The sequence below is a fragment of the Protobothrops mucrosquamatus genome, unplaced genomic scaffold (genome assembly GCF_001527695.2).
Source record: "Protobothrops mucrosquamatus isolate PMUCROS unplaced genomic scaffold, P.Mucros_1.0 scaffold48, whole genome shotgun sequence".
Classification (NCBI taxonomy): Eukaryota; Metazoa; Chordata; class Lepidosauria; order Squamata; family Viperidae; genus Protobothrops; species Protobothrops mucrosquamatus.
The window spans coordinates 2,873,943-2,897,983 of NW_015386430.1; the positions used below are offsets into that span (position 1 = coordinate 2,873,943).

Here is a 24,041-nt window from a genome sequence, read left to right on the forward strand (position 1 = left end):
CAGAGATCAACCAAGCAGGAGGTGGCTGGGAAGATCAAGGCCAAGGCAATATCGGCCAAAAGGCCTTCCAAAGCAGCGGATAGGGAGGCTAAGCAACATCACCAGGCTCTAGAGAGACAATTCTCCCGAGCCGAAAGGAGGCAAAACTCCACTGAAGATGAATTAGAGCCACCCAATTACAGGGAGGAGGAAATTTTTGGCACAAGGAAGCTCAGCCAGGAACCTCTGGAAACAGGCTGATACGGAACGGGAACGGCTCTCCCCTAAGCGAGGGGCCTGGAGATCTGGGTTCAGAAGCAGGCACCCGTCGCTCAGATAATCATGGAGCAATGTCTTCAGAGCACCTTCAATCCCTGATATCTCAGGCTGTCACACAGGCCATGGCCTCCTCAAGACACCATTGTTCCAGAACAAGGTCTGTGGCCTCTAGGGGTGGCTCCCGCTTTTCTCAAGAGGAGGCCTCTGTGTACCAAGACTCTATTTCCTCCTCCAGGTCCTCCAGAGGCAGGAGGTATCCTGCGGAGGACCATGAGTTGACGGATCAGAGACTGTCCGACGAAGAGGATGTATCTCCAGATTCTCCTCCGTTTGTAGGCCTGTTTTGTCCATTCTTATTCAAGACGCTGCTACATAAAGCCAGTGGCACTGCAAATATCAAGAGGCCCCCAATTCCTCAGAAAGGAACCTCCACCAATCTTTCAACTAGTAAGGTCACAAACAACAAAGTGTTTTCACAGCCCACCTATACCCAACACTTTGTCCCCTGTCCACCTCTCTTCTTTGATTCTGCTCAGAACAACATGCGGGCACCGGGCTCCTTCCTCCCAATGGGGGGGCCAGACAAGAAAATGTTCAACATAGATCCGGCACTATCAGAGATAATAGAAGTGCCAACAATAGATGAACCCATTGCAACCCTCTTTTCTCCACCCCCGATAGCCGGGGATGCAGCGGAGGCCCTGAAATCAGAAGACAAGAAGATGGACCTCATTTTCCGCAGGGCACACCAGGCCTTGGCGTGGGCAATCAAGGCAGGCATCACTACGTCCTTTTTCGTCAGGACATCTTTGGCTGCGCCAACTCCAGTCGAGTATTCCCCCAGTGGAGGAGAAAACTCACCAGAATTTAAGAAGGTTAGTGGCAGCAGCGGAGCTCATGTCAGATTCCTCCTTACATGCAACCAATTTCTCTGTCAGAATAATAGCGTACAACACTGGTGCATGCAGATTGCTGTGGCTCAAGCATTGGAGAGCGGACATGAAGGCTAAGTGGTGTTTAGCGGCGGCACCCTATAAGGGCGGCCGGCTCTTTGGCGAGGCGCTTGACCCTTATCTAATTGAAAATAAGGACAAACGCAAGATCCTGGCCCACCTGACAAAGAGGATGGAGAGGAGAGCTCCCTCCTATTCCTGCAGACCGTCCTTCTGACCTGATGCAGGCATGGATCAGGGGGCCTTTTCCCATCCCTATCAGCCCAGATCGTACTGTCAAGGTGAGAGAAATAATAACAGGGACAGGTTCAGACAACAGGCTCAAGCAAGGCGGCCCTTTCGAGGAGCTGGGGGGCATCCCTACCGCAGATCCAAGTGACGGCCCAGGGGGCTCCCCCATTGGTGGCTGGCTAGCCCCTTTTGCTCACAAATGACAAGCCACCACCATGGACCTCTGGGTCCTAAATACCATCAGATTCGGCCTATCTCTAGAATTCCTCTCAACACCCCCGAACCGGTTCATTCCTTGCCCATCTCCAAAAGATCTGATCAAGAAGAACCTCACCAAGGAGGCCATCCAACACCTCCTGGACATTCAGCCTATAGAACTGGTAGAAAGAGATCAGTGGGGACAAAGATTCTATTCCATCTTATTCATAGTCCCAAAGAATTCGGGGGTGTGTGTGGAGAGCAAGACTAGACCTAAAGAGTCTGAATAGACACCTGGAGTACAAAAAATTCAAAATCCAAACCCTTCACTCGATATTAGCAAGCATCAGGAAGGGGGACCTTCTGACGTCCATAGATCTGACAGAGGCCTACCTTCACATTCCCATACTTCCGGACCACCGGAGGTTCCTCAGGTTCTACCACACGGGTCAACACTTCCAATACAGGGCCCTACCTTTTGGACTTTCTTCAGCTCCCAGGGTGTTCACAAAGGTATTGGCAACAATCGCCGCGGACTTGAGAACAATTCCGATGCGCATCCAATGCTATCTGGACGACATTCTCATCCAATCCTCATAGGTCCAGACAGCACAGTCAGACCTGGCACTGACTCTGAAAACCCTTCAAGACCACGGTTCTCAGTAAATTTTCAGAAGAGTCAGACCGTTCCCTCAAACCATCTTCATCTGGGAGTGGACAAAGACATACAAAAATGCACGGTCCATCTTTCTCAGGACCGTCAATGCAGCATTTGAACCCTGGTCAGGCTCATCCGAAGGAAGCAATCCTCAACGCTGGCTACACTCTCACAACTGCTAGGAAAGATGGTGTCATGCCTCGCAATCGTACCTTGGGCAAGGCTACACTCCAGAGAGCTCCAGTGGTTCCTATTTCCGTTTCAGAGAGTGGGGCTCCTCAAACCGAAGAGTGAAGGTGCCACCAAAGGTCCTGAGGTCGCTCCAGTGGTGGTCCTCCCCAGCGATGGGGAAGGGACACTTGTTCAAGGAAGCCAACCGAGTCATCCTTACAATGGATGCCAGCCTATTCGGCTGGGGATCGCACCTGCAATCACAGCTAGCACAGGGTCAAAGAAAGACCTAAAGCACAACATAAACTGGCTAGAACTCAGAGCCATACACCTGGCCCTCCGTCACTTCCGCAGCGCAGTGGCGCATCGACACGTGCTCATACTCACGGACAACATGGCGGCCAAAGCGCATGTCAACTGATAAGGCACATGATCCAGGGCTCTCATGAACAAAGCACAAGCGCTGGGAACCTGGGCAGAAAACAACCTAACCTCCTCCAAGGCCGAGCACATTTCAGGAGAAGCCAATCGCCAGGCAGACTTCCTGAGCAGGACAACGATAGACCACTCAGAGTGGAGCCTGCACCCTGCTCTCTTCAGAGAGATTCGGCCATCCAGTGTTGGACCTGTTTGCCAGTCCAAAGAATACTCAGCTTCTGAGGTTCTTCTCTCGTTTTCCGACACCAGGAGCAGAGAGCGTGGATGCACTCCGAGGCCACCGGCCGAAAGGACTGCTGTATGCATTCCCACCTCTTCCTCTGATACAAGCAACCATCAGGAAGATATTGCAGGAACAGGCGGAGATGACACTCATTGCACCGCATTGGCCAAGACGGCCGTGGTTTGCCGATCTCATAAACCTATCTACATCTCCATCGTGGAGGATTCCACACGACCAAATTTCCCTCAACCAGGAGTCCCTGCTACATCCAGACCCACAGTGGCTCTAATTGACCGCCTGGCGCTTGAGCAGAGTCTCCTAGAGAGAGACAACTTCTCACAAAGAGTCATTAGGACTCTCCAGGCCTCTAGAAGGCCTACAACTAACAGGATCTATGATTCCACTTGGAAAAATTATTGCGGTTGGTGCAACAGGCAACAACTAGACCCATGCAACATCTCTATCCCAGATATCTTAGACTACCTAGCAGAAGGTCTGGATAGGGGGTTAGCACCCAATACAATTCATAGACAGGTGGCTGCCCTATCAACCATTCTTACCTACGGCAACTCCGAAACTCTAGCCAGACACCCAGTGGTACGATCCTTTGTAAAGGGCGCATCTAACAGTAGGCCACCTGTGGTACACAGATACCCCTCCTGGGTTCTACCTAAGGTCCTACAGGCCATAACCTTACCTCCATTTGAGCCTGTCAGGACCTGTGACCTATAGTACCTGATCCTTAAGGTCGCCTTCTTAGTCGCTGTTACCTCAGCAAGACACATCTCAGAACTAGCAGCCCTGTCAGTCAGGGAGGACCTTTGTACCTTCCACACGGACAGGGTGGTGTTACGTTTGGACCCCTCCTTTGTACCAAAGGTCAATTCCCTATTCCACAGAGCACAGGAGATGGTGCTACCAAACGTTTGCCACAAGAGGTCAGAGGGTCACGGCATCCACAATCGGTAGATGGATTAGAAGGTGTATAGCGGAGGCATACAGGTGACAGTCCTTGAAGGTCCCCAGACGAATCACTGCACATTCCACGCGCAGTGCTGCAACCTCAGCAGCATGGGCAACTCAGGCTTCGATTGAAGAAATATGTAGAGCGTTGATGTGGACGTCGCCTTCCCCTTTTATAAGACACTATAAATTAGACAGATTCGCATCTGTGGAGGCCTCCTTTGGCAGGAGGGTACTCCAGTGCATAGTATCAGAGAGTGGGACACAGGGCCAGACGGCATCCCACCCACAAGGACAGTGAGGCTTTGGTATGTCCCATTGGTGGATTCTCCACTCGTCATACTGGAGAAGGGGCGTTGGTCTTACCTGAACGCACTCCCACCCTTGAGGCCAGTCAGGTCCTGTGAGGGGAGAGGATGGAGTCAACACAAGAAAACATAGTCAAACAGCTTTTGCCTCGTCGAGACTGGGGAAGGGAGGTCCCAGGAGGAGAGGCGGAGCAAAATTGGACAACTAGTCTACGGGCAGAAGACAAAGTTAACCCATTGGTGGATTCTTCATCGTCATGCTGAGAAAAGACGTCCAGGTAAGACCAACGCCTCTTCTGAAGGCTAGGAATGCTTTTTCTAGCCTTCAGAAAAACGGTGTTTGCTAGCTTTCTGGCTAGAACGTTAGTAAATAGATTTTTTTTGCAGGCTAGAAAGAGCCTTTTTGCCTTCAGAAAGATTGCATTTGCTAGCTTTCTAACTGCACCTCGCATAGGCTAGGTGCATCAGCAGCTGCAGAAAAATGTAAAGGAGTAGGTGCATCTGGGAGCGATGGGACAGGTAGGGGATCTAGGCCTCTCGGGTATAGTAGAGCAAGATTAGGGTCTGGATCTCCTGGTTATGATGGGGTGGGAAGAAGGGCTGGGTCTCCTAGACCAGGGCTTTTCAGCCGATGGTACGTGTACCACTTGTGGTACTTTGCCCCACATGGAAGGTGGTACGCGATTGCTAGCCAAGTATAGCAAGGGAGGGGAATGAGCCAAAGCGAGCCAAGCCTGAGGGAATGGCAGCTACAGCTGCAGGACTGTCTGGGATCAGCAGAAGCCTCAGGAGCCGGCAGGGGTCCAGCTGGTTGGCTCCAGCTGATTGGCGCTTCCAAAAGCAGCTCGGAGTTGGAGGTGAACTGAAGAAAAAGGGGGGGAAGAGGAGAGGCTATAAAAGAACGTGGTTTGGGTGGGGGAAGGGGAAAGAAGACAACAGGAAAGGTTTAATCCCTTTAAACAGATGTAATTAGTTTTACCCCCTTTAACTGAGTCTGTCTGTGGCTTTTAGAAAGTTTTCTTTGAAGGTAAACAGGCTTAATTTAAAACTAAAGCTTTTCGCAATTGCCGAAGCCTTTCAGTCTCAGATTGCAACATTGTGACACGTGACACGCCTGAGGCAGCTTAAAGAAAAAAAAAGCCGGAGTTTATGTGTTTCTTTATTTTGTGAGCCTTTCTTGCTTTGCACTTGATTCCTGTGTTTTTCAGGGTACAGAGAAGGGATTGGGGGTGCATTCTTACTACATTCAGAAGGGAGAGAGGAAGAAGGGCTGACCAGCTAGCTCAGGTGTCTACAAACTTAGCAACTTTAATACTTGTGGACTTCAACTCCCAGAATTCCTCAATCAGCCATGAGGGCTGAGGAATTCTGGGAATTGAAGTTCATAAGTCTTAAAAGTGCCAAGTTTGAAGACCCCTGAGCTAGTTGGTAGTGGTGCATATTAATAAACATGGATACATTCATCATACATTTGTCAGTGCAAAGGGAAAGTGATTCAGCAAAGGAACAGCCACTGAAGAAATTAAAACTGGTACTTTTTTCTTTTTTTTCTACAGTTTGTAATATTTTATTAGATTATAGAATAAAATACAAAATACAAAAGCAAATAGTAGGACACAGTGGGGAGGAAAAAGGGGGGAAAAGTGAGGGGAGAAGGGAAAAAGAATAGACTTCCTCTGTTGCAGTAGAAGGAAGCATTAACATTGAACCTCAACTTTTTACTTTTCCATAATATTATAAACTAGGCATTTCTATAACAACAAATGAATCTAATCAGTAAAACCCAAAATCCCCCTCCCTTTTTTTAAGTCATCAAGTTTTTGACACCTTGCTAAGCACCGGTGGTACTCAAATATTGTCATGTCCTAAAAGTGGTACAATCTGTGAAAAGGTTGAAAAGCCCTGTCCTAGACTGCTGAAGTTTCCATGCCTGGTGAGTACCAGGCCTCCCAGTTCTTCTGGCACCCCTGCTCAGTCATTTAATGCAGGGCTCCTCAACCTTGGCAACTTGTGGACTTTGATGACTGAGGAATTCCAGGAGTTGAAGTCCACAGTCATTTAATGCAGGGCTCCTCAACCTTGGCAACTTGTGGACTTTGCTGACTGAGGAATTCTGGGAGTTGAAGTCCACAAGTCCAAGGTTGAGGAGCCCTGATTTAATGATCACAATTGGAAAAGCTGAGATTGAAGTCATTGAGCAAAGCAGTCACTCACTTAATTCTCACTTAAATCTATTTATTTGGTAAGTGACTGAGATTCTGGCCCCAGTTGCAGTCGTAAGTTTGAGGACTACTTCTACTCATTTTTATTTTACTGTATTCTAAAAGGTGCATTCTCTAAAGTTTTTGGGCACTTTAATCTGAACTATCTTCCAGTTTGGAACAGTGTAATTTTAGAAGTATATTTTGCTGTAATTTTACATTTCTCTGGGAACTGCATTATGTTTTTTGGATTAAAATTAGGCTGGCTTTAATTCTTTTTTTTGTAAAAGTTTTATTGTTTTTTTTACAATAACAACCTTAGTGCCTGGTGTACAGCGTGTTGTCTTAGTTCATAATTTTTTTAGGGAAAATATACAATCAGTAATAGTTAATTAACAGTCAATAATTAATTTTTATATTGCCATAATTAGTATATCAATTAATAATATATTTCCTTGATCTTCTCCTCTCCCAGTAGTATTCTCCTTCTTCAACATTAAACAAATATAATTTTTGATATTTGATCATTTTTGATATTGATATATAAATGATAAAATATAAACATTTTCTTCTATATTTATACCAATAATAATAGCGTCCATATATAACATTTTTTTTTCTTATCAACATATTAATTTCATAAAAGTCATCTTATTGATTCACCATGTATCTTATTTTCATAAATCTTGTTTAAGCTCAATTTTTTCTTAATATTCAAACAATTCTTATCATAATTTTCTCAGTAATTAACATCTAAATATCCAAATTTTTCATTTAAATATATCATCCCAGTATTTCATATTTCATATATTATAGAAATATTATACTACTTATCGTAACATCTACCTATAACATCTTTTCTAATCAATTTATATTTCACTTCTATTTGTAAAAGTTGATTTGTTAAATCACTATATATCCTTTTTTCAAAGTTCTTATTAAGCCTAATTTTCCCTCAATATTTCAATCATTCCTTAATCCTAAATCTTTTCAAGCTTAATTTATCTTTAAAATTCAAACTTTTTCTTCACTTACATCATCCCAGTATTTTTACATTTTGTATCTTATCAAGAATATTATATTACTTATATCTCTTATCCCACATTCTAAAGCCCCTTTATAGCCAAAATTATTTGTTTATTTAGCCATATTCAAACAATTATGTTTGCTTGCATAATATTCCATCTGGTAGGGGAGTCGTCTGTTAAGCCCGTCTCTGGCCTTCTTCCTTTGCCAAATAGTTTTCCAAATTAATATTTTCAACTTGTCAAACAGTTCTTCAAAATGAAAAAGGTCTTCTGCAGTCACAACATAAGCCTAAGATTGAAAATCAGGCTTGTCAGATGTTATATTTTTTCTGTCCTACTCTATGGAGTAGAGAGTTGGTCTCTGACTGAAGGCCACCTGAAGAGACTAGAAGCATTTGAAATGTGGATTTACAGGCTGCTGTTACGTATAAGCTGGGTTGACAAAATCAGAAATGAGGAGGTGATAAGCTGCCTGGGAAAGCCAAGGGAAATCATCAAAATAATTAAAAAATGAAAGTTAGAATATTTTGGACATGTGATGCGACACCCAGAAAAATACAGCATATGCCATTTAATCCTCCAGGAAAGATTGAAGGCAAATGAGGTCCAGGCAGAAGAAGAACATCATGGCTTCAAAATCTAAGGGACTGGTTTGGATAAAACTCAGCAGCACTTTTTTGTGCGGCTGCTGATAAAAACAGGATCGCCAACATGATCACCAATGTCCAATAACAGATATGGCACAAGAAGAAGAAGAAACAGTTCTTGTATTTTTGTAGTTGTTGTTGGGAGTAGAGGATACATAGTATGTAAGATATATGCTTTTTGTCTCCCAAACAGTGATTCTCCTAGCAGTTTCCATTTCGTTAAGTCTTCTTTCTTCTCAGGTTTATTTTGATGTTCTAATGCAGGGGTGTCAAACTCAATTTCATTGAGGGCCGCATCAGCATTGTGGTTGCCCTCGGGGCTGGGTGGGTGTGGCCAGGGTGGATGCGGCCTACTGGGTGGGCATGGATGGAGTGGGTGTGGCCTACTGAATGGGCGTGGCCAGATCTACATCATTCACATCAAGGGGTCCTGTGGGGGCCTGGGCAGGAGTGGGACAGATCTGAGGGTCTCTGGCAGAAGGGGGTGGGACCAGGGCAAGTGCCAAGGCATGGTCCACTGGAGGAGCCTCACTGTTCCTCTCAGGTCATGCGGAGGGGCTGGATGGTGGTGTGGGCTGCCGGAAGCCCTGGACAGCAGAGATCAAATGCCCAGCCTGGCCCTCGAGCACCCGCGGCACCAAGCCCTGCCCCATTTCCCCAAGGGGGTGCCCAGCTGCACTTACCTCAAGGTGCTGCTACTGTGCTTGCTCTCCTCAAGGTGCTGCTACTGTGCTTGCTCTCCTTACCCAGGTTGCTCATGATGGGTATGAGGGCAAAGTCAGAGGGAGGCCCATTCCCTTTCCATGGAAGGAGACCCAGCTTTGTATCCAAAGCTTCCTTAACAATAGGATGGGAGACCCCGTAGGATAGGCCAGGAGGAGGGGGCAAGGGGATGGTGAAAGGGCAGCAGGGCAGGACAAAGGCAGGACTTCCCTCAGACCCTCCTCTCCTTCTTTCCTTTCTTCCTAAGTACAGAGTATTTATTTATTTATTTATTTATTTTATTACATTTGTATCCCGCCCTTCTCCTTACGGACTCAGGGCGGCTAACATATCGAATAAAAATACAGAAATTACAATAAAGTTTAAAATTAGTTAAAAGGGAAATATTTAAGTCAAATTCAATTAAAAATAGTTAAAACCCCTCTAAAATCCCCTAGGCCAGTCCCGCAAGCTNCCGGCACTGTCTGGCTGACGGCACCCTGAGGAGACCCACTCTGTGGGAGCGTACAGGTCGCTGGGAGGTAATCTGTGGCAGGAGGCGGTCTCGAAGGTATCCAGGTCCGATGCCATGGAGCGCTTTGAAGATGATAGTCAGCACCTTGAAGCGCACCCGGAAGGCCACCGGCAGCCAATGCAGCTCGCGCAGAAGCGGCATAACATGGGAGCGGGAAAATATTTGAGATGAAGAAAACAGACAAGAAACGCAGCTGGGGAGGTGTCACCCTTCGTGAGGAATGAAGAAATGCACCATCGCCTGGAAGTGGCCAGCACATGGCCCTCACCTACTTCACATAGGTGAAGGGAAGGGGATACCATGAGCAGCGTGAGAGTCAATGTTACCTGTGCAATGCCGCCCAGCCCCCAGCCTGCCCGGTTTCGGCAGGCAGTGGGATGCTCTCCTCACAGCGCCGAGAGGTTGAGCCGGGCAGTGCGAAGCTCACCAGGTTTGCACCTTGTTGCCTGCTGGAACTGGCCAGGCTGGGGGCTAGACAGCATTGCACTTCTCATCAGATGGCCACCACAAAATTGTACATTGGCTCCCAGCCGGCCTGGCCAGGGCCAAGGCATCAGGGGCCATTCCCTCACTGTTTCCAGGATGGCTTCTTGGGCCACATGAAACCACTTCACAGGCCGCATCTGGCCCCTGGGCCTTGTGTTTGACATATCTGTTCTAATGCATAAGGTATCTTTTCCATATTTATTGTTGTATCCAAATCTTGTAAGTTTTTTCTTGTTTGTATTAAGTTATAATTCCTTTCATTTGTGGCTTCGCCAATTAAGTCATTTTTTTTCTAGTTTACATTCTATTATCTGATTTGTTTGTTCATTCTTTACCATCATTCTTTGGGTGTTTTTTATTGTAAATTTAAATTAGAAGTATATTCATTTATGTTATCAAAGTTGTGTTTAATCTCGTTTAAAGCTATTGTAATTTGTATGTGTCATAGCATTGCATAAATTTCCTCTTGGAAAGTATTTGTCTTATCTTGGAATGTTGCTTCTAGAGGTCTTTGATCTTTCAGTCTGAGTCCTTCAGGAGTAGATATTAAGTGTGGTTTTCTATCATTTTTTGATGAATATATCATATTCATGTTGTCCCCCCCTTTCGAGTAATCCATCATGAGTGCCATAGACTCTGTAGTTAGCCTTGTCAAGCCGGCCAAAACTCAAAATCCAAACAGTCCAATTTTGTATAGTTCTTGTCTTTATATATAATCTTTATAATCCACTGTATTTTCAATTGTCAAGGTTTCAGTAAAATCAATGTTTTATAACAATTCTTTCTTTCAGGAGTCAATTTCAACCAATCAGAATTGCAATTCAATGTTTAGCCACCTGTAACTTCCCCTCTCAAAGATTAGTCATAGATCAAAGTTTTTCTTTTTCTGTAAACAATTCATAAATTTAGACCACAATCAAAATATTTCTTTTCCTTCAGACACTTTCCAATTTTATAGCTGCCCCAGTGTACAATTTCTTCTTTGTTTCCTGGCAACTATCTTCTTAAAGGTTATTAGAGTTCATGGGAACAGATTTTTCTTTGTTTCTGGGTTGTCTTTAATGTTCTATATTCTAATTGTCCACTAGATGTCAGCAAATATTTATTTCCCAGCTCTTTCAGACAAGAAATTATTCTTATTATTATTCTTTTTTTATAATTTCATCAAAATCCTTTAGAATATAATCTTAGCAGTTTGTTTTAGTTTCTAAATTTGATCAGATTGTAGTATTTTGAATTTAATTTCAATATGTTTCTTTCCTCCTTAAAGGTTAATTCGCTGCTTCCGTCTATGGGGGAATGGGAATGTAGTCTCCTCCCCTCACTTTTGGAGGTTTTCTTGTTTTGGGGATCTTTCCCAGGGACTTAGTTACAAAATAAAGGAGAGAAGATCAAATACTCTCACCAATTCCAAGCACACTGTTCACCATTGTTCTGGCGAGTGCTCTTCGACTTCGGCTGCAGGTAGCTTGGGCTAGACGCTAGCATGCGTCTAGCCTTTCTCCTGTCAGGTCAAAGGGCTTCCCCCGGATCAAAACAGAACAACCACCGCTGTTCCATGATCAACAGAGTGCCCCTTTTCCTTTACCACCTCTCCAGGGCGACTTCAGACTCATTTAGGGTCCCTTGGCAGGATGAAAACAGCTGCGGGATGCGGAGTTTTGCAATCCCGTGGCCATGCGCTACGGCGCAAAAACCAGAAGTCAGGCCGGCTTTAATTCTTGAGCATCCTTATTAGTAATACCTTTTGTTCAGCATTTTCATACATTTCATTTATTTTGCTCAAATTGCTGCTTTCAATTTCATCCAAAGGCAGATGTTTTATTTTTATATTTTAATTTTTCTGAAAAAATGACATATTTTCTTTGCTTCAGAAATTCCTTAAGAATTAAGGTTAAAAAAAAGTCAGGGAAAAAAAGAGAAATCTGGTCTGGTATTATATATTTGTTTTTTTAATTGGAATTCCTGGTAATTTGCTATCTTTTAACAAAGGTATACCTATGTCCTGCTGTAAAGTTAGAGAATAAATTTACTGGGCATTAATACAATTTGAGATTTGGTGTCTTAAAGATCCCCATAATCTATGGGAGGTCACATAATATCCTAAGTCATAATATGGTTTCTTGGTTTGCAGCTTCACATGTAATATGTGAAGCCAAATATTGTTGGGTTTCACATGTGTTGTAGCTTATCTTATGTGAGTTCTGATCTCTTTTGTTGGATTCCTTCCAAGCACCAGCATTTTCACAAAAAAGCAGTGCCTTCATGTTTCAGCTCATTTTCCTTCTTGGAAAATTCAGAAGCTCCAGGAACTTCACATTGAATAAGTAAGGTGTAATTGAAATAATAAGTAAGGCCAATATAAGTAGTTATGCAAACACTCAGGTGCCAAGCTATAAAGAATTTGATAGATAAAAATCAGCAGTTGTGTGAGTGCATTCTGGACTAGTTGTAGTTTCTTAGTACAAGTAATTCCTTAACTTTTGATTGTAATGGAGTTTGCCTGTTACAGTTGTAAGTCGTGATAGTCGTAAAGTGGGTCACTCATGTAACTGACCCAATTTTACATTCTTTTTTTGTGGCGGTTGTTAAGGGAATCTGTGGTTAACCCATTGCTTGCTATGATGTGTTTTGCCAAAAACTGGAAATAAACATCAGTTTTCAGTAGAAACATTGTAAATTTCAGTGACATGACTGTGGTTTGCTATAAACAGCCATAAATTGGGCCATAAATTGAGTGCCCAAAATACTGTCATACGATAGCAAGGGAGGGTCGCCATTGGAACTTTGGAACAGGGTCGTATGTATCTTTGGGAGGGGGTCTGTCATAAGTTTGACCAGTTATAAATTGGGGACTACCTGTAGTCTTTAAAGGCAATCCCATATTAAGTACGTTGCAATAGTATGAGAAGTAATTATGTGAGTTATTATAGCCAAATCTTCCAGAAGTAGATAAGGCTGCAATTACCTTGACAAAGACTGTTCTATCAATGGCTTCCAGAAGTACATCCAAATCATGAACCTGCTGCTTCACAGGAAATGCAGGCCTTTCCAAGATAACAATGGTGTTCATAGAGAACTGCAATGAACAAACAGCAATCCCATCTTGCTTGGGTTTAATGTTATTCTCATTCAGATCCTTACAACCTCCAAGCACTGGAATAAGATTGACATTCCTTCAGCCTGGGGTAATGATGTAAAAGCTGCATATCACTAGTGTATTGATGATATCATACCCCAAATTATTGGATTACCTCTTTCAATGGTTCATATAAATCTCAAAAAGCAGCAGAGAGAGGATTAAGCCTGGCCATTGTGTAAAGCAGGAACTACTGGGCTGACTTCTCATCCCTACTACTATAGATTGAACTCATACTGAGGAAAGAATGGAACTATTGCAAAACAATGTCATTAATCTTCTGCAGGTGGTTTAGTATGATTCCATGATAAAAGATACTGAAAGCTACAGTCCAAAAGAACCAAGAGAAATGACTACCTACATCCAGATCTTGGTATAGGTCATCTAAGAGAATAACCATATCAACCTTACTAGGTAGACCAGACAGGAAACACAACCAGATAAATTAATTCTAGTTCATTGTAAAGCTATATTAATAGATTCTTGCAAGTCTGAAAATACCATTTTCCTGCTATTACATTTACAATTTAGGAAGGATCTATTCTGAACCTCTTGTTCTGCCCACGGTGAACTGTAGGCAATGCTGCCTCTTATCAGATTGTTCCCTAATTAATCTCTTTGCCACATCTCCAGGGCCTTTTCTACATACCAATATATACCAGTTCCATCTTAGTCCCATATCTGGGTCTGGGAGAGGATCCAAATTTCTATGGGCACTATATAATTGATTCTTTACCATTATCTCAATAACATTTCTCCAAAAGGGAAGGTTGGAGACCAGCCAATAGTTATCTAAGACCACTGGATATAATCTGTTCGAAGGGAGTGGTCATCTCCTCCAAGATTGAAGGCAGTTCCCTTACTGTAGAGAAACATTGACAATATCTTGCCTCCAGATCTGCATCTACATCTCTGCTTTTTCCTCTCAAAACCTAAGTTACTGGGAGATAATCTAGACAAGTGATGGCGAACCTTTTAGAGACCGAGTGCCCAAACTGCAACCCAAAACTCACTTATAGATCATTGGGTGCCGGGTGGGTGTGGCCCATTGGATGGGCGTGGTCCATTGGGTTGACATGGCTGCGGTAATAGCAGACTGGGTGGGACTAAAAAGTTCAATCAATCAATTCCAACTTTGTGAGATCTTTTTTTTCCCAGCGAGAAGTTGAAATTGATTGAACCTTTTTTTTTTTTTTTTGCACATGGCGGCAGAGGCCTAAAGTGAAAAGGTTTTATAAAACCCAGCTGAAGGCCTAGGACTGGGACGATGGTGCGCGTGCCCACAGAGAGGGTTCTGCATGCCACCTGTGGCACACGTGCCATAGGTTCGCCACCACGGATCTAGACAATTCTGTTTGGAACCCAATGACTTATTTTAATTTTGGTTCATGCAGAAAAAAGTCATGAGCCAGTTATGAAGAGTTCCTTACATCATTGACTTTCAAAAGTTTATTTGTGGTTTATTGATCATATTTTAACAGTATATCTATTGTCATATGATATGTAGCCTTTAATTATCTTCTGCTATATTAAAATTAGTTTTCTGTGAGGGCTACTGCAAGCACTGTACTAAAATAAAAAGCATAGTTTACCTAAGTATAATAAAACAGATGCAGAATAGGATATTTCAGCCATAGCTGAAGATCTTGTATTTTCACTTAGCATTCCTTTGATCAAATGATTAGGGTGGATGATTAAAGGAACATGCCCAAATAAAAGCATTAGCAGTTTGTAGTTATAGAATTCCTTTCTCCATTAATCTTTGTGCAAACTTTGGGATTTAATTTTATCATGGATCAATTGATTTGAAGAAAAACACCTTTTAATTTTTTTCAGATTACTCCATTAAAATAAAGGATTCACGATATTTAATCAGCTAATTCCTGAACACATTCCTAAGTACTAATTAACTACATAGGAATTTGTCAGGCACTTGTTAGTTCTTTATGTAGCTGTGTAAATGGCTGTAGGTATTTAATCTAAGATGATACACGTTTATGTCTGTTGTATTGTCAACTTGGAAAAGCCCAGAAAAAAATTGGAAAGGGGACTGGTTTATCACTTTTTCTCTAAATATTTTTTCAGTCTTTTCCCCCCAATGAAATATACTGGAATAGAAACCTGAATTTTTCCTCTCATAAAATAATTAAATTGCTTTTGAGATAAATAAGTATTTCACATAATACTTGCAAGTGATTGGTATTTAAATAAAAATATTTCTATTGTTAGATAATTGTAGTTCTTATATATTGTAAACTTATACGATTTAGTTCTGAATCTTAAATTTGAAATTTAGTCCTTTATCAGATTGTGCCACACTATAGTATGAGCAGACATTCTTAATATATGGGCAACTTTCCTATATCTGTACGAAATTATCAATCTTGCCAGTCACCAAAAATAATATGAGTATTTTCTGGTATAAAGTCCTGCTGGGTTGTGAAGGAGGAGAGAGGAAGAATGGCAAATAAAAAAGGACTGGTTGCTTTAATTCCTGACTGTTTTCCTCCTAACCCAAATTCAGCCTTCAACAGATTATTTTGGGAATGTGCTCGTGATCAGAAAAAGTTGTCAATTCTTGTATAAGAGAATGTGACAGAAATTAATTCATTTATAAATGCATATAGTAGATCCATTTCAAGAATATGCCAGCTTATGAAGCTGAATATGGAAGTTTGAATCTGTGGAAGCATTCAGTTATTTGATAAGTTGAAACACTGAAAATGCAGAATGTAAATATTTCAGAAGCTTATTCTACTTGAGAAGACTAATAAAGCAAATTAAATATTCACTGGTAGTGTTTTTTGTAGTAAATTACATGGACAGATGTTATATATTTACTAATCCTTTGATAATTAAGTATTGCATATTTTTGCCGTTTTTAGCTAATTCTAAATATATAAAGAAGACTGAAATCATACAAAATATCTTTTTTTTAAAAGCATGCTTTATTTTGGGACTTTATCTTTACCTGATTTTCCATCTGACACACTTAGGGTATGATTAAGATTAGATGATTATGATTAGGATAGCCTTCCTTTATGTTCAGTGTAGAAATGTATTACAGCAGTATAACACCATTGTAATTTTGAGCAGTTGCTGAACAAATGATCCTTAAGCAAGGATTATTTGTAAATGTAAACATTCATTTAAATTTCTAATTCAGCATTTTTCAACTTTAGCAATTTTTAGGATATGTGATCTTCAACTCCCATACATTTTTAAGTTTTTAAGATTGGGGAAAAGTGTTTAAAGGCCTATCATTCATATCTCTTTGTACAAATAGAGATAACTGTGATCACTGAGAGAATACTCAGAGAAATTGTTTTGAGTTGTGAATCATTTCTTAATCTTTTTTAAAATTTAAAAATTGGTCACAAGCTCTATTTTTAGATGTTAAATCTTAAATATTTGAATAAAACTCCCCCGTGCAAGAAAATCATATTAAGAATTGTATGCATATTGTTTTTTATTTTAAACCTGCAAAAAAAAGATAGTTATGAACACTGCAAAATAACATGAATTATGCATTAAAATAAAATGATTTTGAAACATATCCTAATGAGTAGTGTCATGTGATAATTCTAATTGTATTTTTGTTTTTTTTTAATAGGTGAATCTGGATTGGGAAAATCAACATTAATCAACTCATTATTCCTGACAGACCTGTATTCTCCAGAATACCCAGGACCTTCACATAGGATTAAAAAGACTGTACAGGTTTGCATGAAAAAGTATACCTTCTATTACATTTTTATATGCTTGATTGAAATAGAAATACTTTAATTTTATTTATTTGTTCAATTATTTTTTTTAAAATGTTCATTAACCAAAATTCTCTGAGCAGTTGTCAATAAAACAGACTAAAACATACAGTCTGAGAATATGCTAAAATCAAACCAAATAAAAATATATAAATCAAGCTGCAGTCTAATATTCAAAAACTAAGAATTAAAATACAGTTAAAAGTCAATTAAAAAGCTTGGAAAAATAGAAAGATGCTAAAATGATGCTAATGTGAGTATCAGTTAAGTTTTTCTGGTGAGGGAATTCCATGAATTCCAATCTAATACATTTTTCAGCACTGATTCAACACATTGACCACCTCATCAATGTAAAGCTGGAAGTCATCTTGAAGGCATGTCAATCCAAATTTCTGACTGACCTGTCCTAGCAGTTTTATGTAGGAATTAAAAAGCATGGAAGATAAAATGGCCTGAGGAACACCATAAACCAACCTGTCCCTAATTCTTTTTGCCAGTCAGTGAGGCCAGGCCAAGTTAGTACACTTCAGGTTGATCAGGCTGTGTGATGTGTAGAACTCAGAATACATGCCTTGTCTCTTGCTGTGCTTGCCTCCTGGATATTCCCCAACTTAAAAATGCAGATAACTCTCACATTGATGACTTTGAGGAAGTTATTACTAGTAGACCTAGACTTATGGCCATTCATTTAGTGACCATTTGAAGTTACCATAGCATTGAAAATAATGACTTAAAACCGGTCTTCGCACTTGCTACTGTTGCAGCGTCCATAGAGCACATGATGAAAGGTCAGATGTTTTGGCAACTGGCATGTATTTGTGATGATTGCAGTGTCCTTGGGTCCATATGATCACCATTTGCTACTTTCAATAGGGAAGCCAGATTCTCTTAACAGCCATGTGATCATTTAGTGATCACAGTGATTCGCTTAATGGCTGCAGCAAAAAATGTAAAAAATAAAATTGGTTGCTATTCACTTAACTGCCTTGCTTAGCGACATAGGTTCCAGTCCCAATTGTCATAAGTCAAGGACTACTTGTAAAAACTTGACTATTGAACCTGACTGGAGAAGTAGTGGTGTTTGTTACATGAATGTCTGGAGAAGTTGTTGTTTCCCAGTGAGGGAGAGAGAAGAAAAGTCTGTAGTGGCTTCCCTTTTTATAAAATCCAAGATGGGAAGAAGGGAGATTGCTGTCATTGGTGGAACTCTGGTCTCTGGGCAAGGACTGGGCAGAAGATCCTTTCTTCCCTCAATAAAGGAGATCTGCTGACCAGATCCAGGAGGAGTTAAGTCATACTAAGCATACACTAAGCAGTAAATCCAGTATATTCTTTTCTATTCATTCTCTCTTGAGAAGCCTAAAAACCCAGAAAAAGAGACAGAATGAAGAGGAGCTGAAGCAGGAGAGGAAGAGAAACATAAGACTAAGCCTGGCACCAGAGTCTTGCTGTATAAATAGGCATTTAGAACATGCCTATTGTAAATAACTTCATAGTATATTACAAAAACGCATAAAAGCCTCCACCCTCTTGTTTTTCTGTCAGTTGTCATCCTTGCAAACAAAAAGCAATTCTAAAAGAGCTCAATCACACTGTGATAAAGTCCTAAAGAATGCTGAAACAGATGCATCTCCAAGGTTACTGTTATAGTGATCACAAAGTTGCAGTCTGAATTTCAACGATACATGGTATGAGAATCTCGAGATGTACTAGCTAAATTCAAAAAAGGAGTGGCACTTGTTGTTAACATGCTTCAAAGGATATCTATTTTGTTCTTTAATTATTTAATTATATAGACCAATAGATGATGGGTAGTCCTAAAAAACATGGACATTCAAGACTACTTCACATGCTGTTGAGAAATTTTTTGTTGACTGGAAAGCAATAGTTAGAATGGGATGTAGAATAATAAATTGTTACTTCATTTAACATATGTGGGATAATAAACACTGGATGAGAAAATAAATCGGAATTGTATCTCGGATATGCTAATACTATCACTTACATGGCTAGAAGTGAGGAAGGCTTGTCTTGTTGAAGATAAAAAAAGAGTGTGCCATAAGATTATGTCAGCAGGCAGAGATATCCCGATGCTCAAACATTCATAAGGAGGACAACTGAAAACTATGAAATAGGACAGTGGTGGCGAACCTATGGCAAGGGTGCCAGAGGCAGCACTCGGAGCCCTCTGTGGGCACACGTGCTGTTGCCCCAGCCTCACTTCCCCTGTGACCCCCTGTCCAGCAGCCCCCCTGAAGGAGAGTCGCCCCTGAGCATGGGTGTGGGCAGAAGGCGTAACCGCCATAGCGCTGCTGGGCTGCCTGGGCGATCGGCGGGCCCTGGCGGCAGTGAGTGACCCTGCGGGAAGGCGGGGCAGGGGATGGGAGGAGCAGGGGTGGGGCCAGTTTTTGGGCACTCGGTCTCTAAAAGGTTCGCCATCACTGAAATAGGAGATATCAGTGCTTGAAAGAAAGAGTACAATATAGGTAGTTATACTATATACACTGCAGAAATATCACACTTAACATGATAATTTAAGGCCATAATGTTTCCATCTATAAAGTATGCTTCTGAAAGCTGGATCATCAGAAAGATTAATTGAATAAATGTTGTTATCACAACATAAGCATGAATTTAAAAGAATTTAAATTACTGACAGACAATCCTAATAAATGTTGTCTGTCAAGATTACAAAGACTTAGAAATGACTGAGCAAAAATTGCTATTGCATTTAGTCTACTAATCTTATTATAACTTATTTGACTAGAATAATATTACTGTTTTCAGTTTCTTTATAGCTAGCTCGAAATAACATTTTATCACTTTTCTATGATAATATGTAACTTTTATTTATTGATATTAATACATTACCATGTTTAATGTTAATAATTTGTAATTATGTAAATTTTAGCTTTAAGAATTTTTGAATTCCATGTTAGAAATTTAATGTTTAAGTATCTTGCTAATAGTTGAAATACTTAGACTATTTTAGATTATCTTAGGTTGTGCATGGAATAATTCACATTTTTATACTTTAAATGTGTTTTGGGTTAAAATTAAATCACTTTAAATATCTCTGCTTCCCGTGAAATAGAAATAACAGAAAGCTGTTCATAAAATACATCAAATAGACATCTTCTAAAGGATAAGATAACTTTAATTTTACAAATCTGGTGTGGTCTGTGAATCTGATCCATGTGATCTATTTAAATAGAGTGCATGGGAAAATAACCTTTTGGAAAATAATCTTACTGTGAAAAATTTTGCATTCCAAGATTGGAGCTAATTTATTTTTCCTAAATCCCCATGGATAGTTCTAAAACTAAATAGAATTCATTTGAACTTGCAATGGGGATTGATGCTATTTACAATAGTTTTCTGGCTGTCTTCCAGAAAGTAGTACATTATGAGAATTTGACCATGTAAGGTTATAGAATTTTTTTTTAAGAAAAGACAAAATTGACCAGACAGAATGAATTCAGCTTGAACATTTACTGTATATTATATTCAGAGCATATATTCTTGAAGCTAAGTCTTAGAGGTTATAAATTAAAAATGCTAATTGTAGAGGAAATACAACCATCATCAACAACAATATATTTATTAAAGCCAAAGCCAGCAGCTTAAAATAAAATATAATGTATCTAAGTAATGATGTAGTACAAAATAAAAACACTCACTAATGTAAATTGAGGTGTTTTGGTCTTTCTGTTTCCTTTTTGACTTTTTGATCATCTATGGAATGCTATGCAGATGTTGGTTATTTCTATGTGTCTGTTGATGGCTGATTTGTCCGAATGTCATCTCAGAAAGCATCAACAGTCTATTACAACTACATGACCTAATCGTAGCACATGAACCAACTAAAGCTCTCCAAAACATCCTAAGTAAATAAAAAAAAAACCACCAGCCCCAGAGGAAAAAATAACAGCACATCTGTGAACATCAGCTAGGAGTCAGAATACATGATGAAAAGTCCTTAATTTCACAACACATGGACAGACCTTGCCATAGTTTCAACTGGGAAACCGTGAGCATCCTTGACCAAGCCAAGTCTAAAAATACTAGAGAATTACTTCCTCAGAAAATCAGCTACCAATAAGCATATAGAGATAAACAAAATCTATATATCATTCAAAGGGGACAATCAAAAGCAAAAAGGATACAGAAAGACTGAAACATCTGCACATCAGCAATCAATACCCAGATAACAGAAATTAACACTAAGATTAATATCAGACAATCAAGTAAACAATAGCCCTATCAAGGAGCTATCAACTCAGACAAACAAGCTAATAGTACACAATAACCTATTCAAGAAACCATTAAGAACACTCACATCAACAGTGACAGGGCAAGCCACTAGTATATCAAAAATAGAACAAACCTGATTCCCTTCTAGCACTGATGATATTCTCTAGTTGGATAATGAAATGTCTGCAAGAAGACCATTAAGCTCAAAGCACCAAGGACTCCATAATTCAACTCTCAGTTACAAATATTCTCTTGTATCAGCACCACAGATGCGTAACTTGAAAATTTCCCAGACAACTTCTATTTGTCCTGCAGGAATTAAGGAAAAACATTTTTAATGTGTAAATGAAGGTGAAAAACAAAAAGATTATAGGTTAAAAGCCAAAGTGTTAAGCAAAGGCATTGAAAACCTATCTCAGTTTTGGTTTGTGCTGTTAAACCATGTATTTTTTTATATCATAAAACATTTTTTCTAGAGTTCGAAAAACAAATTGAGCAAAGAAATATGAACAGAGAAAGATACATGACTTAGATTCTCAACTGATAGGACCAGAAATCTACACGTAGGATACTTTTTCAAGAAGAAAATAAAAAGCATTTTTGTTCTGTTTTTTCTTGCGTATTCATTCAGCCTCTCTTGAAGAGTTGGGAGGATGCTTTTCATCAGTGCTTCACCCTCTCCTGCCAGTAAAAGGATTCTGCACTGAATCAAAGTTTTTCCCCTGAATCAAAAGAATTACTCCATTTATAGAAGAGCAGCTTGGCATACATAATAATAAAACTCATTTATGGTCATATTTTAAGCAACATTTTTAGGAGCAGTTGTAGTACCGTAATATTTTTCTTTAAAAAAATCTAAAATTATTATATTCAAAGTTTTTATTAACAAAGAATCAATTTAATATTTAACATACATACATTATCTTCTTTTTAAAATTTTCAGGTTGAACAGTCTAAGGTTCTAGTTAAAGAAGGCGGTGTACAGTTGCTACTAACAATAGTTGATACGCCAGGATTTGGTGATGCAGTGGATAATAGCAATTGGTAAGTTCATTCTAATATTAGTAATGGCTATTATCTTGCAAAACTTGCATATATTTAAAGTAGAATAATTTTTTTCTTTGTATAGCACTTTTTTTTTTTTGCTGTTCTGTTGGCCAGAAATGATAGAAAACATAATTTTCCAGATGTAATTGGCCAATTCTCTTGTTTCTCTATGATTAGCTCAGAGATATTGTTTGGTTATTTATTTATTAAATTTATATACCGCCCTATCTCCCTTACGGGACTCAGGGCGGTGAACAGGCGATACTAAAAACCACAATAATAAATAAATAGTTTCTGTTCTAAAATCAAATTAAATAACAGGCCTGTTCTAAAAACACCCCATACAAAACCCCCACTAAAACATAATCAAACTACGCCAGGCTGGCCGCACGGAATAGATGGGCCTTCAGGGCTCGGCGAAAAAGGCGCAGGTCCGCAACTGTACGTAGGTCGGGGGGTAGGTCATTCCAGAGGGCAGGAGCTGCCACAGAGAAGGCTCTCCCCCTGGGGGTCGCCCGCCAGCATTGTCTGGCCGACGGCACTCTAAGGAGGCCCTCTCTGTGGGAGCGGACTGGTCGAAGGGAGGTGTTTGGTAGGAGGTGGTCTTGCAAATACCTAGGTCCATTGCCATGGAGCGCTTTAAAAGTTGTTACTAACACCTTGAAGCGCACCCGGAAGGCCACCGGCAGCCAGTGCAGCTCACGCAGGAGAGGTGTTACATGGGAGCATCTAGAGGCCCCCAAAATCCCCCGCGCAGCCGCATTCTGAACTAGCTGGAGCCTCCGGGTGCACCTCAAGGGGAGCCCCATGTAGAGAGCATTGCAATAGTCCAGGCGGGAAACAACGAGGGCTTGAGTGACTGTGCGTAGGGCATCCCGATCCAGAAAGGGGCGCAACTGGCGTATCAGGCGAGCCTGATGAAAAGCCCCCCTGACCACGGCCGTCACATGATCGTCTAAAGACAGCCGAGAAAGGTTGTACCAAGAAAGGTCAAAAAACTAAGTACCATTAATACTATGAAATAAATTTTCTGATGTCAAGAATATGACTTTGGCTATTATATAAAAATATTTTAATATTAATGTGGCAAATAAATATTTCATAAATTTTTGTAGATAATTAACAATAAATGAACTTTGATAAAGACTATTTACCAAATAGCTTTGGGAAGTATGTTTTGTGTTCCTTCATACCATTTCTATGACCCTTCCTTTTACTACTAAATCTTCTGCTTTTGTTGCTCTTGTTTCATCTATAAGAATGGGCATTGTTTTTCTCGTATAGCAACCTAACTAAATTTCTTTAGGAAAATTATATTTGTAATGTCATTTTTAATATCATGAAATACAACTTGTACTAATATAGCAAATGTTCCAAGTTAATTTGCTTTTTTTAAAATGTCTTTGCACATTGTAGCTGGCAGCCCGTTATTGATTACATTGACAGTAAATTTGAAGACTATCTTAATGCAGAATCACGTGTGAACAGACGACAGATGCCAGATAACAGGGTCCAGTGTTGCTTGTATTTCATTGCTCCTTCAGGACATGGGTCAGTATTAAAGATGAATGTTTTTGCTTCTGCATTGCGATTTCCCCACTCAGAAACAATTAAACTACATTGTTAGATATGTCATATCAGAGAAATTATAAGGAATTGAATTCTAATGTAAATAAATTTCCTTCTCTAATATTAGCAAAAGTGGTTTTTACAGAATCCAGAAGAGTAAGAGTTGGGATTATATGTTATTATTAGTTTGTACTTTGGATTTTTCTAATTGATTGAATTGAAAGTAGTTATGCATGCTTTGTTTATTGTGTGACAATAAAGGATGATT

General features: G+C 40.2%; 1 protein-coding gene across 3 annotated transcripts in view; it reads left to right on the forward strand.

Moving 5' to 3' along the window:
• The window catches only part of SEPTIN7 (septin 7), a 73,569-nt gene that overhangs the window by 15,035 nt on the left and 34,493 nt on the right, over window positions 1–24,041 (forward strand). For all 3 annotated transcript variants that reach the window (XM_015811761.1, XM_015811760.1, XM_015811762.2), the window contains exons 4-6: window positions 16,753–16,859; window positions 22,101–22,201; window positions 23,621–23,755. In XM_015811761.1, the coding sequence (XP_015667247.1) occupies window positions 16,753–16,859; window positions 22,101–22,201; window positions 23,621–23,755 (343 nt within the window). The remainder of the gene's footprint in view (window positions 1–16,752; window positions 16,860–22,100; window positions 22,202–23,620; window positions 23,756–24,041) is intronic.